At 38.7% G+C, this 14,152-nt stretch overlaps 1 protein-coding gene across 2 annotated transcripts in view; it reads right to left on the bottom strand.

Moving 5' to 3' along the window:
* Positions 1-14,152, bottom strand: part of NAB1 (NGFI-A binding protein 1) — a 51,373-nt gene that overhangs the window by 12,317 nt on the left and 24,904 nt on the right. For both annotated transcript variants that reach the window (XM_040227841.1, XM_040227842.1), the window contains exons 3-4: positions 10,787-10,920; positions 8,179-8,230 (exon numbers count right to left, since the gene is read on the bottom strand). In XM_040227841.1, coding sequence (XP_040083775.1) covers positions 8,179-8,230; positions 10,787-10,920 — 186 coding nt within the window. The remainder of the gene's footprint in view (positions 1-8,178; positions 8,231-10,786; positions 10,921-14,152) is intronic.

Genomic DNA, 14,152 nt, shown 5'->3' with positions numbered 1-14,152 from the left:
AGTATGAAATACTGATTCATACTTTCCCCATCAGGGTCTTTTCAAAAAATCATTTCTCAACTGTAAATCTCATGTTTTCATATATTACATCTACTAAAATTCATTTCCTAATAATTATTAATAATTGCCCATTAAAAAAACTTCAGAGACATGAAATAAAGTAATTTAGAGTCAAGAGAAAATAAATTTAACATCTTGAAATAGGCTTATGTAGCTCCATGGTGGGTTGATGTACCATCAGTCTTTTTAAATTAAGAACCGCCACCTTTCTAGGCCTGTACAAGACCAAGGGCCCTGGACTTAAAGGGATGCAGAGAATACACTCATTAACTGAACTAGAGTGAATTTCATACAAGTGTATATAATTTAAGTGAAAAGTACACTTTTCTTAGTCATTCCACTTTTCACCTGGGAATTTATGTAGACCTAAAACCCAGCTTTATCTTTGACAAATCCTCCTTTAAATTCGCAAGTTCAATGAGGTAAGCCAGCAGAAATAACATCCGTAAGAGCAGCTATCATTTTTCAGGTGCCTACAGTCAACCAGTTTCCTAACTATGTTCTGTGTTTTACTTGTATTGTCTCATTTTATCCCACAAACAACCCTAGAGTTCCCTCATTTTGTAGCTACAGACACTGGCTTCAAAGCCTATGTCAGAACCATAAAATCCTTGAGTTGCCACCTTTGTGAAACTAACAACAGTTACCAGAGGCATTTATTTCCTTTATTTTAGAAGACAGATACAAAAAAATAATATATTGCTATGATTTATGTCAAAGAATGTCCTGCCTGTGTTTTCCTCTTGGAGTTTTATAGCAGCTGGTCTTACATTGAGGTCTTTCATCCATTTTGAGCTTACTGTTGTATATAATGTTAGAGAATATTCTAATTTCATTCTTTTACATGTAGGTATCCAGTTTTCCCAGCATGACTTATTAAAAAGACTGTCTTTTCTCCACCTTATAGTCTTGCCTCCTTCTTGCAGAATTGGCCATAGGTGTGTGGGTTTATTTCTGGGCTCCCTATCCTATTCCATTAATCTATTTGTCTATTTTTGTGTGCAATACCATACTGTTTTGATTACTGTAGCTTTGTAGTATAGAACTACCACATGACCCAGCAATTCCACTCCTGTGTATATATCCAAAAGAAACAACAACACTAATTTGAAAAGATACATGCATCCCAACGTTCACAGCAACATTGTTTACAATCGCCAAGACACAAGAAGCAACCTAAATGTCCATCAACAGATGAATGCAAAGTTAACCTCACTGCTTCCAGTTTTCCCAGTTTTTAAATGAAGATTAAAAAATAGCTTAACTGCTCAACAGAAATTTGTGGGAATTAAATAAAATAATGCAAACGGTAAAGGTTTGGAAAATGCACATTGGTGGCGGTGAGGAAATACACCTCGTCCAAGGTAAGGAGCAGTGGCTGTGCTTCGCTGGAGCAGCCGTGAAGAGATACCCCATGCCCAAGGTATGAGAAAACCCAATTAAGATGGTAGGTGTTGCAAGAGGGCATCAGAGAGCAGACACACTGAAACCATATTCACAGAAAACTAGTCAATCCAATCACACTAGGACCACAGCCTTGTCTAACTCAATGAAACTAAGCCATGCCCGCAGGGTAACCCAGGGCGGGCAGGTCATGGTGGAGAGGTCTGACAGAGCGTGGTCCACTGCAGAAGAGAATGACAAACCACTTCAGTATTCTTGTCTTGAGAACCCCATGAAAAGTATGAAAAGGGAAAATGATAGGATACTGAAAGAGGAACTCCCCATGTCAGTAGGTGCCCAATATGCTACTGGAGATCAGTGGAGAAATAACTCCAGAAAGAATGAAGGGATGCAGCCAAAGCCAGTACTTTGGCCACCTGATGCAAAGAGTTGACTCATTGGAAAAGACTCTGATGCTGGGAGGGATTGAGGGCAGGAGGAGAAGGGGACGACAGAGGATGAGATGGCTGGATGGCATCCCTGACTCGATGGACATAAGTCTGAGTGAACTCCAGGAAATGGTGATGGACAGGAAGGCCTGGCGTGCTGTGATTCATGGGGTCACAAAGAGTTGGACACGACTGAGTGACTGAACTGAACTGATAGAAATATATAGCTGCACCACTGTCAGGATTATTAACCCTGAGGATTCTGAAAAGCTGGGAGAACCTCAAACTTGACATGGGAAAAGTTTTTACAAAATGGACACTGCTCCATCATTAATAAAGAGAAAGAAAAGCATGCGATAAGCAGTAAATAACAGGTCAGTGGTCTCTCTCAGCTGGGTTCCTTACTCATTCCAATTTTGTCCCAGTCTTTTGACAGTTCATCATGGATGAGAAAACCACTGGGCTGAGTGGCTTTCACTTCATGACATATAAAGTAAGTTCAAGGTGCCCCAAAACATACAACTGAGAAATAAAAGTGAGACCGTGCCCAAGAAAACAGTCTCTTTTCAAATCGTGTTTGGTACAGGACTCTTCTTAGTATGTTCTGAACCTCTTTCCTCAGGAATCAGCTGTACCATGCTATGAGCAATTTGTCTTCCTGCCATTTTTGGCTGCCATCATTAATCACTGTGTTCCCTTAATGGAGAGACTCTGAGTCTGAGCACTGAGAAATTAAAAGATACAGGGTGGGATGCTGCTCCTGACTTAATTACTCTCATCTCATTGCTCTCCAGCCCCATTCCTCCTCATCCTTTCCCACCAGATACTAGCAACTCGCTTTAAAACCACTGCTTAGCTATCTTTAAAAAGACTTGTTCCAACAGATGTTCTTAGCCTCACACGTGCATTTTCCCTTTTTCTACTCACACTTTCTGTATGAATAGCACATTGTAATGCTTCTGTTTTTCTGATCCAGAGGGGAAGAGTCTTCATCAAATTAGACCAGCTTTCCTTTCAACAAGCTTCGTAACAGCGGAGGTGGATACTCTGACCCTCCTCCCCCTCCTTCCTCACTCTCCCACCCCCACCCCACTGGGACTGCAAGCAGATGTTTCCTCTAAGCCCTTCTTTTTCAAGCCCCAATTCTCTGACTTTCTGGTCTCTATTAACACACTTCGTTTCTTTCATCCAGTTATCTCTGATTGCCTTGCACGCCCAGCCCACACAGGATCGAGAAGCCTGTCACCTCTCGCCTCTTTGCCTAGTCTCTAGCAATTTCAGGGCGCGAAGAAAGCTGGCAGGCGAGACTGGACAGCAGCAGTCCGTGCAGTCGGCTGCCACCACCGGGCTGAGACTGGCGCTTTCACGCGTCCTCTCTCTCTCCTACGACAGTACTTACTACACGGGAGGAAATGACAGGGTTTCCTCAGAGGATATGCTCCTGATAAAAAAGAAAAGATATCAACCGGATCCACTCATAACTGATGTGTAACTGAGAGGAAGGCAAGACAGGGACTCTGGCTCTTGATTTTTCATCTCCTTTAACTTGGAATCAAGCCTTCTTAAATACGTTCTGTCACACAGTATAAAAAACTCAAACTAATTTTTTTTGATTTATTCCTCTAATCTTCCCAATGCACTGTTTTTTCTTCATTCTAAAAAATGAGTATGTCAAATGGTGCTATCCTAAAAACATTCTAACTTACATTGTTAAACTTTCTACTCAAAATGTATACCTTCCTTGAATTAGCTAATAACTGTCATTCTTTCCTCCTCTGCTAAGACTGCCAGTCGTGTGCACATTTTGCCATTCTTACCATACTAGCAGGAGGAAAGCATTTTTCACACCTTAGGTGCTTTGTGAATGATCATTAGCACCCAGGAGAGTGGTACTGCTTTGAAGTTTACAAGTCAGACCTAGATATGAAGGCCAGGCTCTGGCTACTAGATAGCAATGTGAAAAGGCAGGTAAGTTTCTGAGCCTTTCTGGGTTTCTTCTCGGCTCTAAGGGGAACTCATAAAGCCTTCATACAGAGTAGACAAGGTTTGTGATAATGAATTTCAAATGCCTAGCAGGGACAGGCATATAACAGATTCAATAAAATCTGTTATTTCCACAAATGACCCAGAGCTAGCTTTGAGGTCTCTGATGAAAAAGAATAAATGTAATAATCCATTAGCATTTTAGCTGAAAGTGGATTCACAGAGGACGGTGATCTAGTCTCAACAGGAGAAATATTCCCAAACTTCACTAACATATAGGGCCAAAGAGGTTTTCCCCAGAGGCTGTATAATAAGTGACAGGCTACCCTAACAAGGCCTCTGGAAGTCAGCAGGCTGTTTTCTCCGTGACTATCTCATATATTCTAGGAATTATAAAGTTCCAAACGTCCACGTTTTTTAATGTCTTACATCCCTATAGGAAGGAACACTATTCAAAAATAAGAGATTATCCTGAGTACTTCACAACATGTATACTGGCACTCAATAGTGACAATCAATAAATAGTTAACTATTAGGGGGAACAATCATATAGATATATACACATATATATTTTTATATAAAATATAATATATATAAAAAATATACTCTATATAATAAGAGAAAAATCAGACAAGGATTTTAACATTTTGTTCCATTCAACCCTTCACCAACAGATCAGGAAAATATGCCAGCAACTACTGAGCCTGACTAAAGCACGAGTTTTTTTTAGTGTATTCTCGTGCATTGAAAATGGTGCAAAAGAAAATGTTTCTCTTTCCTTTACATGTCTATTTTGAGTTACTTCTATTTCACCTATCAGATATTACATTTCGTTTTGTTCTCCGATGTTACAGATCTTAAACACGGTCTTTTTAAGATTGAAAAAACTTAGCAACTTGGCATATATGCTCATTGGTTGCTGACAAAAATTTTAGAAAAATAAAGATGAAGAGAATCATTAATTTGAGCCTAGTAATTAGGAATCTTACACTATAATAAGCAAAGCTTATTTTTATATAACTTTTTCTTAATAGAGAATTAATGAACTAAGAATCACAAAACAATACTCAAATGAAATAAGACAAACATACTCAAAGAATTCTAAAATCTTTCTCATTTACTTATGATGTCCTTTGTGTCAGCCACATATTCTGGAAAAACTGGTCTTACTGTTCTCTAAACACACAGAGTATCTTCTTACCTCTGTGTCTTTGCCCACGCCAGTCTTCCTTTGCAATGCCCCTCCACCTTCTACCCCACATCCCTATCTTCTGAAATCCTACCCTTCTTTTAAAATCCAGCTCAGACGGTATCTCCTCATTAAGCCTCCCCTCATCTCTTCTCATGCCAGAAATCCACAGAGAAGGTAGGCATAAAGAAAGCACTAACGCTTGGTGAAGCCTTCTTAGGGGAGCAGTAACCCTATACTGCCAATACTAACTACCTCAGTATCAGCTTCCGAAACCAAATGGACAGCTCCAGGACCTCAAATCTGACTTAGAGTACACAAGAGAATTTTAAATGCCTGGCAGGGACAGGAATATAACACCATTTATGTCAGTACTGTATATTTTACAAAGCATCACACATTACACTATATACATGTGTAGGTATACACACAGGCATAACACACATTTTGCATAAATCAATGCTCTGCAATACACAAATTAAAAAAAAAAACTAAGCAGAAACAAGACAAAAGAATAAACCAACAAAAGTAAATAGCTGTCCTAAATTAAAAGCCAAAGTCCCTATTCATTTCTAAAATCAAGAGTTTATTGTCTATAAGAACACTTGGGGTTTATTAGTCACTTGTCTGTTTAGGAAGGGTTAGAACAGTTATTCACAGAAAAAGGAAACAATGATTATCTTAATTCTAAATCCAAGACTGTGCAAATGGCTTTGGGAAGTCTAGTGAAGTAATTAACTAATCATATAGAACTGTAATTCAATTGGGGCTTCCCAGACGGCGCTAGTGGTAAAGAACCTGCCTGACAGCGCAGAAGACCTAAACGATGTGCGTTTAATCCCTGGGTCGGGAGATCCCCTGGAGAAGGGCATGGCAACCCATTCCAGTACTTCTGCCGGGAGAATCCATAGACAGAGGAGCCTGGTGGGCTACAGTCCACAGGGCTGCAAAGAGTCAGACACGACTGAAGAAGACTTAAAACGCGCGCATAACTCAAATATCTCTAGTGAATATAAAGGACTGGAAGGGTCGCATCTAACTTCAACCTAACACCGTGAGCTCCTAAAAAGAAATCCAAAACCCTGTACCCGGATATAGAAATAATAAGCTTACATTTCAGATCAGGGCTATTGAGAGGGTCAGAAAGACTTATCAGTACAGCCTAACAAGAAAACACTATAGTTCCAACAGTCCACGAGATTCATGATCTCAGACTTCAGTGTTCACCAGTGACCTCTGAAGCTAGACAAAAGGAAACCATGGCTTGAAAATGTGAGAACAGCCTGAGTCACAATGGCATGGAGGGTCAGTGGTGAGAAAGAGAGGCAGACATATTCTCTAATAACCCAGCAGCTGACTGATTACCTTTCCTGGCCACAGGGTAGGTTTTGTACCTTCCTGCCTCTAAATCCGCCAATGGCACACGCCCTTTAGTAGTTTCTTTATCCAGTTTCCCTTCTAGAGGCAGAGTCACGAAGAGATAAATCCACAGGGATCCTCTCTTATTCATTAGTTTGAGATGCCACAGGAGAAAATATTTCACCAGTTAGCTCTTTCAATGGCCTTAGGGTCATTTCAGTGAGTTTTTTGAGTACTATATGTGAGGTTTAACCCATCTTAAACGTTACTCCAGAGTTAACACTGAAGTAGATTACAAACATAAGCATAATTTTTTAAAAGGTGCTCATTTTGGACAACATTTTTCTTCTGTGAGAACCACTGTATATGGCTAAAGCTTCTAGAATGCAAAGATATTTACTCATGGCCATTCATGATTTCATTGAACAGATTTTAAGTCCTACTAAGTACAAGGCACTATTCTAAACTAAGTAAAAGTAGTAGACAGGCAGATTAAGAGCTCTATTTTCACCTAATGGGGCAGACCAGTAACAAATTAGAAACACATACCTAACAGTTTCAGAAATGGGTAAGAGCTATGAAAACAAACAAGCCAGGCCAGGACAAAGAGCCTAGATGTGAATATGCGGCAACAGTGCCTCTTTAGAGAGGGAAGCAGGGAACTCCGAGGAAACTCTCGGCTACAAGCTGAAGCCACGTGAAGATTTAGAGAGAGATCCAGGGAGAGGCAACAGCCAGCCAGCGCTGAGGCATAAATGAGTTTGACGTGTTCCAGGAACAGAAGGTCGGTCAGTGGAGCTGGGACACAGTAAGAATGGGGAAGTGTGGAAGCAGATGAGGTTAGAGAGTCGAGTCAGAGTCAGCTCTTGCAGGGTCTTCGGTGCCTCAGGAAAAAGTGTATATTTTATTCTAGGCACAGTAGACAGCCACTAGGAAGATTTAAGCAAGAAAAGGGATGTATGTTTTTAAAAGATTAACTCTGGCTTTGGTATAAATGAAAGATTATTGCAGGCAATCAGATGGTTAGAAGAACAATCTGATTATGGAAATTTAGGGTAAACACAGCTTGTTTTCCTTAACAAGAAATTAAATAATGAATGACCAAAAGTAATGACCTCTCTCCCTTGTCCAAGAGAAAAAGGAGCTGCCTGCTCTGCTTCAGACGGGCCTTCAGAAAAGTATCAATCCAAATTAAGGAGTAGTCATTCTGAAACTAGTTCTGAGAGCCCTCCCTAAGAAAAACATATTTTTCTTGCTCAACCCACCTTACTATTCACAGGTCTAAAATCAGAAAGACAGCCTCAGCAGTGATACCCTGAAAGAGGCTTTTAATTACAGTGAAGTTTTCATAACTTATAGCTACTAAAGTCTCACTTCTCTCAGACACTTAATATAAAGAAATTAAACTTTAGCTCCTTTGAGTCTACTTGATAAGATGACTAATGATGTAAATAAAATTATAAAAGGAACTGTGTAACCAGTAAAGAGTTTTAACTGTGTAAGAAACACCTACTTACAATTCAACCTTTGATAAACTGACTGCGCACCAAGCTCATCACTGTTGTTGCCTTCCAGGAATTTTCTGAGTATCCGAGTTCAGATTACTAAGGATACTTCAAAGTGACCAAATTCTGGATCATTTTTCAGATTACACAATTCACATTTTCTCACTAGCTGGAGGGACCACTCTTTCTTTTTCAGTTGACCTAGTAAGCAAACACTATGAGCAAAAGAAAAGATAACACATAATCATACCTCTACTTTAATTCTCTTCGGGGATAATTCATCTCTCTCTCCACATTTTGACCTGAGGGGAATGAGGGAGAGAGAAAAATTTGAGAAGGTAATAAATTTTTTCTAAAGGCATCTAAATCTATAAACTTCCACCAAAACAAATAACTCTGGAACCCTGCCACCAGAAATAAGACATTCATAATGAACATTAAATAATGAAAAAGGGACTTTTCATCATTTCTAAGTTAACAATGGGGAAAGAGACAAACACAACTATGTGATATATTTTAAAAGGCCATTACCTAAGAATGCCTAACACAGAAAACACCCAGTATTAATGAGGACCACAGAATGAAAAAGGGAAAAAACCGAGGACTGTCTTCTATGAGATCCTTCATGGACCAGTACAGTTTAGAATAAAATGACAATGATGACCATTTAAGATGAATGCTTAAGGCTACATGAGAGTAAAGCGCATTTTGTCTACCTATCAAAACTATACATGCATCTTCCGTTGATCTTTAGGTACCCCTCTGCTGGGAAGCTATCCCACAGAGGCACATACACAGACATCAAATATAACTGCCAATTCAACTATGGCAAGTCATACATTTTTAAGTTACACCTCAACACAAAAGATGTTAAAATGTGGAAAAACACATCTCAGTATCAACAAAGTATGTATGAGGTTACTGTGGTATTACTTATAATGACAAAGGACTAGAGACAACTCGTGTGTCCATCAAGGGACTAGTTAAATGAATCACGGAAGAGCCACATGACGCAGTTTCCTGCAGCTGTTAAAAAACAAACAAACAAAAAACAGTGGCAAAGATGTATCTGTACTAATACAGGAAGGTCTCTAACACATGTTAAACTAAGAATGAAATACAACATAATGTAGACACATGCTACTTCTTGTTTTTTCCAAAATAAAAAGAAAAGAAAAGGTATAAGTGAGAAATACATGCACATAGACAAACACTAGAAGGACGAAAAAGACTAAGAAAAACTACTAACAGTGAGAAGAGGAACGGAGTAAAAAGACAGAAATGAGAGCGCAACTTTTGGCATTGGCTTTTTACTTAGTTTCAACTTATAATGTGAAAGTCTTGTGTATTTTAAAATGATTTAACTTAAAATACACAAATGTAAATAAATACTATAAAAAATAAAAATTGTTGAAAGCAGTGGCTTCTGGGTCTTAGTATTCAGAAGGAAGGGGGAGCAGGGTAACTGCTTTGTAATAAGCCTTGTGTACTATAAGACTTCATATATCACATATATGTACTACTTTGATTAAAGAAAATTATTTATGTAAATGTCAGAAAAAAGTTTTGTATAATACAGTGAAGAAAACGTCACAAAAATCAGCTCTTGAACATTCAACTCAAAAAAAAAATATCTTGTAAATAATTCTCCAATGCTGCTGTATATTCTTACCCTAATCGTTTATTCTGCATAATTTTACTTGTTGCTGATTTCTAAGTATGTGGGCTCTTGACAGAACAGACGACAAAGCTACTATGAGTTAGGGAAAGCAAGTGCCTGTCTGGGTGGCTTTCAAGTTTGAACACGCACAAGAATCACAGCAGCTACTTGTGAAAGTTTGGACTCTAAGGTTCCATCCCCAGAGGATGTGATTTATTAGAGCTGGGAAGGGCGCTCGAGATACGGTCTTTTCAACATACACTCAGTCATGCTAATTCATCTCCTCACAGAAGCAGTGGCAAGCACAGCTGATAGCACACTGGAAATCAGAGTCCATACGAAGTCAAGTGGACAAAATCAAAATGTTCCTCTATCTATAGACAATGCTTAGGTTATACGTGAGAATAAGATGAAGAATACAGTATGTGTACGTTTACATTAAATTTTAAAATCACCACTGCTTTTCAACATGAGGTTTTTTATTTCAAACACATTCCATACTTCACTTACTAGTAACCTAGTATTTTCCAATTTTCCTTTGCATACTGGGTAATGAAGTCTTTATCTCTTTAGCTAATCTTATCAGATGGCAAAGTGAAGTTGCTCAATTATGTCCAACTCTTTGTGACCACATGGAACTGTAGCCTGCCAGGCTCCTCTGTCCATGGGATTTTCCAGGCAAGAATACTGGAGTGGGTTGGCTACTTCCTTCTCCAGGGGATCTTCACAACTCAGGAATCCACCCCAAGACCCCCTCATTGCAGGCAGACTCTTTACCGTCTGAGCCACCAGGGAAGCCCCTCAGACTGGCAAACACTTTGCGAAAGAAAACACATTCCTTTCAGAGAGAGTTCAAAAAGTGCATGCAGTTTGTATAGTATACAAATAAGTCTATACATGCTGCTTAACTAAATCCTTTCATCACACTCAAAACCAAAGCATCTATGTGAGAGAAGAATGTTGACAACCACTACCAGACCAAGGCTACAGTGCTAGGGAACTATCTTTCAAAAGACAATAAAAGAGGATTAAACAAATTAACAAAAACCACTTCAGCAACAATGTTTTAAAAATTCACTTCACTGTTGATAGAATTATTTAATTCCACTTCTACTTTTCTTAAATATACTCTATCAATGGATTGTGTTTCAAGCTCTACTTTATCAAACTGCAAAAATACTGTCAGGTAAACACTTACTTGGTGGTTCTGTAAGTATATTTATAGGTGACTTCTCGAGAAATCTGCCTGGCCAGGGCAAAAAGTTCGTCTCTTCTCGTCAGCAGGGCATTATCCTTTACACAGAGCTGAGCAGCTGCTTCATTAACGGTGAGCTGCATTTCAAAAGTTTCAAAAGTTATAAGCATTTTTATTTCATCGATATAGAAAATGTTTCACTTAAGTATATAAAAACGTCACATCATTATGTAGTTAAATCATAATTTATGAAAATAAGAATAGCCTTTACTCCTAATTAGTCTTACTGCCTAATTTCAGAAGAAAATCAAGTCACCTACACCTCTCAGAACTCAAACTAATCAACAGTCATCTTGGTTTTATTTATTTATATGCTTTATTTTTAAGTATAAGATTTATGGAAAATAAGCAAAATAAAAAGTTTAAAAATATTCTACATCTTTTTTTGTTTATGAGAAACCAAGGGATCTGATTATATAATATGGTGATAATATTTCCTTAACTAAAACAGAATATATCTCAAAAATATACAAGCAGTTCATGCAGCTGAACAAACAATCCAATCAAAAAACAGGCCAAAGAACTAAACAGACATTTCTCCAAAGAAGACATACAGATGGCTAACAAACGCATGAAAAGATGCTCAATATCACTCATTATCAGAGAAATGTTAAATCAAAACCACAATGAGGTACCATCTCACACCAGTCAGAATGGCTGCTATCAAAAAGTCTACAAACAATAAATGCTGCAGAGGGTGCAGAGAAAAGGGAACCCTCTTATACTGTCCGCGGCAATGCAAACTAGTACAGCCACTATGGAGAACAGTGTGGCGATTCCTTAAAAAACTGGAAATAGAACTGCCTTATGACCCAGCAATCCCACTGCTGGGCATACACACCGAGGAAACCAGAATTGAAAGAGACACGTGTACCCCAATGTTCATTGCAGCACTGTTTATAAGAGCCAGGACATGGAAGCAACCTAGGTGTCCATCAGCAGATGAATGGATAAGAAAGCTGTGGTACATATACACAATGGAGTATTACTCAGCCATTAAAAAGAATACATCTGAATCAGTTCTAATGAGGTGGATGAAACTGGAGCCTATTATACAGAGTGAAGTCAGTCAGAAATAAAAACACCAATACAGTATTTTAATGTACATAGATGGAATTTAGAAAGATGGTAACGACGACTCTATATGAGAGACAGCAAAAGAAACACAGATATAAAGAAGAGACTTTTGGACTCTGAGGTAGAAGGCGAGGGTGGGATGATTTGAGAGAATAGCACTGAAACATATATATTACCGTATGTGGAACAGATCGCCAGTCCAGGTTCGATGCATGAAACAGGGCGCTCAAAGCCAGTGCACTGGGATGACACAGAGAGAAGGGATGGGCAGGGAGGTGGGAGGGGGGTTTGGGACGGCGGGACATATGTACACCCGTGGCTGATTCATGTCAATGTATGGCAAAGACCTCCACAATATTGTAATTAGCCTCCAATTAGTTTACAAGACTGAATATACATCATCTGATAGATATTTTAAAATGTGAACTGACATGAAAATTCGTAGGAAGGAATAAAAATTAAATGATATTAATTAAATATTTATAAAATCACTTAGTAAAAGATAATAAAGTATTATCACACATGAGGGCTAAAAAGGAAAGACAAGGTCTTAGAGCTACCAAATCTCTAAGATTCACATTGTTGTTGTTCAGTTACTAAGCTGTGTCTGACTCTCTGTGACCCCATGAACTGCAGCACACCACGCTCCCTTGTCCTTGATCCTCGAGTTTGCTCAAACTCACGTCCATTAAGTCAGTGATGCCATCCAACCATCTCATCCTCTGTCACCCCCTTCTCCGCTTGCCCTCAATCTTTCCCAGTATCCGGGTCTTTTCCAATGAGTCGACTCTCTGCATAAGGTGGCCAAAGTGTCAGAGCTTCAGCATCAGTCCTTTCAATGAATATTCAGGGTTGATTTCCTTTAGGATTGACTGGTTTGATCTCTTTGCTGTCTAAGGGACTCTGAAGAGTCTTCTCTAGCAGCACAGTTCGAAAGCATCAATTCTTCTTTATGGTCCAACTCTTACATCCGTACATGACTACTGGAAAAACCATAGCTGTAACTATACGGACCTTTGTTGGCAAAGTGATGTCTCTGTTTTTTAATACACTGTATAGGTTTGTCATAGCTTTTCTTCCAAGGAGCAAACGTGTTTTAATTTCATGTAATTCTACTCTTTTATCTAAGTGTTAAATATTGCCAATACAGAGTTGCTCATTGACCAAATACCAGTTCTAAAAATTTAAGTATCAAATGTTATCCTAAACGCCAAGTCTATAATTTGCTTAATAGACTAGAAAATGTTTTTCATATAATTTTGTCAATTTAAATAGATGTAAGAAACTGCCAAGGGGTATATCAGACTTTTTTAAAAAAGCAAGAAACCCATTCCAGGCATGATTGACGGCAAACTGACGGGATTTGAAGGCAGAGAGGCGTAGGAGTCTGCTCCATCACTTACCAGCTGTGTAATTTTGGACATGTAAAAACGTCTCAGAGCCTCAGTTTTCTGAGGCAAAACAGGATAATATCACTACCTCCAAGGACTCTAACAAGAAGTGAGAAGACACACTTGCCACAAAGTTGTTTTAGTATCAATTCTCATTTTCCTCTGATAAGGAATCAGGCATTTACTCTTCCTCCCTATCTAGACATCCCACTTTATTCACAATAGTTTTTTTTTTTTAAGTTTTGAAAATACAGAGAAGCAAAAGAAAACAAATGTAACATGCATTCCATCCAGAATGACTATTAATATTTTTATGCATATTATTCCAGTAGTCCTTTGTGTACATACATGTGAATACAGGTGTGTAACCTCCTTTCCTTCACTTAACATATGCTGTATTTTTTTTATACGTTAAGGCAGAGACTTGGCTTGTAAATATTGACTGACTAATGAATGTATTTAAGTATTCTTTACATTTTAATTTTTACTACCTAGACACACAAATCACTGCAGTTGGTGACTGCAGCCATGAAATTAAAAGACACTTACTCCTTGGAAGGAAAGTTATAACCAACCTAGACAGCACATTAAAAAGCAGAGACATTACTTGCCAACAAAGGTCTGTCTAGTCAAAGCTATGGTTTTTCCAGTAGTCATGTATGGATGTGAGAGTTGGGCCATAAAGAAAGCTGAGCACCGAGGAATTGATGCTTTTGAACTGTGGTGTTGGAGAAGACTCCTGAGAGTCCCCTGGACTGCAAGGAGATCCAACCAGTCCATCCTTAAGGAAATCAGCCCAGAATATTCATTGGAAGGACTGATGCTGAAGCTGAAATTCCAA

The sequence above is a fragment of the Oryx dammah genome, unplaced genomic scaffold, assembly GCF_014754425.2.
Source record: "Oryx dammah isolate SB20612 unplaced genomic scaffold, SCBI_Odam_1.1 HiC_scaffold_27, whole genome shotgun sequence".
NCBI lineage: Eukaryota > Metazoa > Chordata > Mammalia > Artiodactyla > Bovidae > Oryx > Oryx dammah.
The sequence above is the reverse complement of the archived record's forward strand: the minus strand, read 5'-3'. Positions and strand labels throughout refer to the sequence as shown.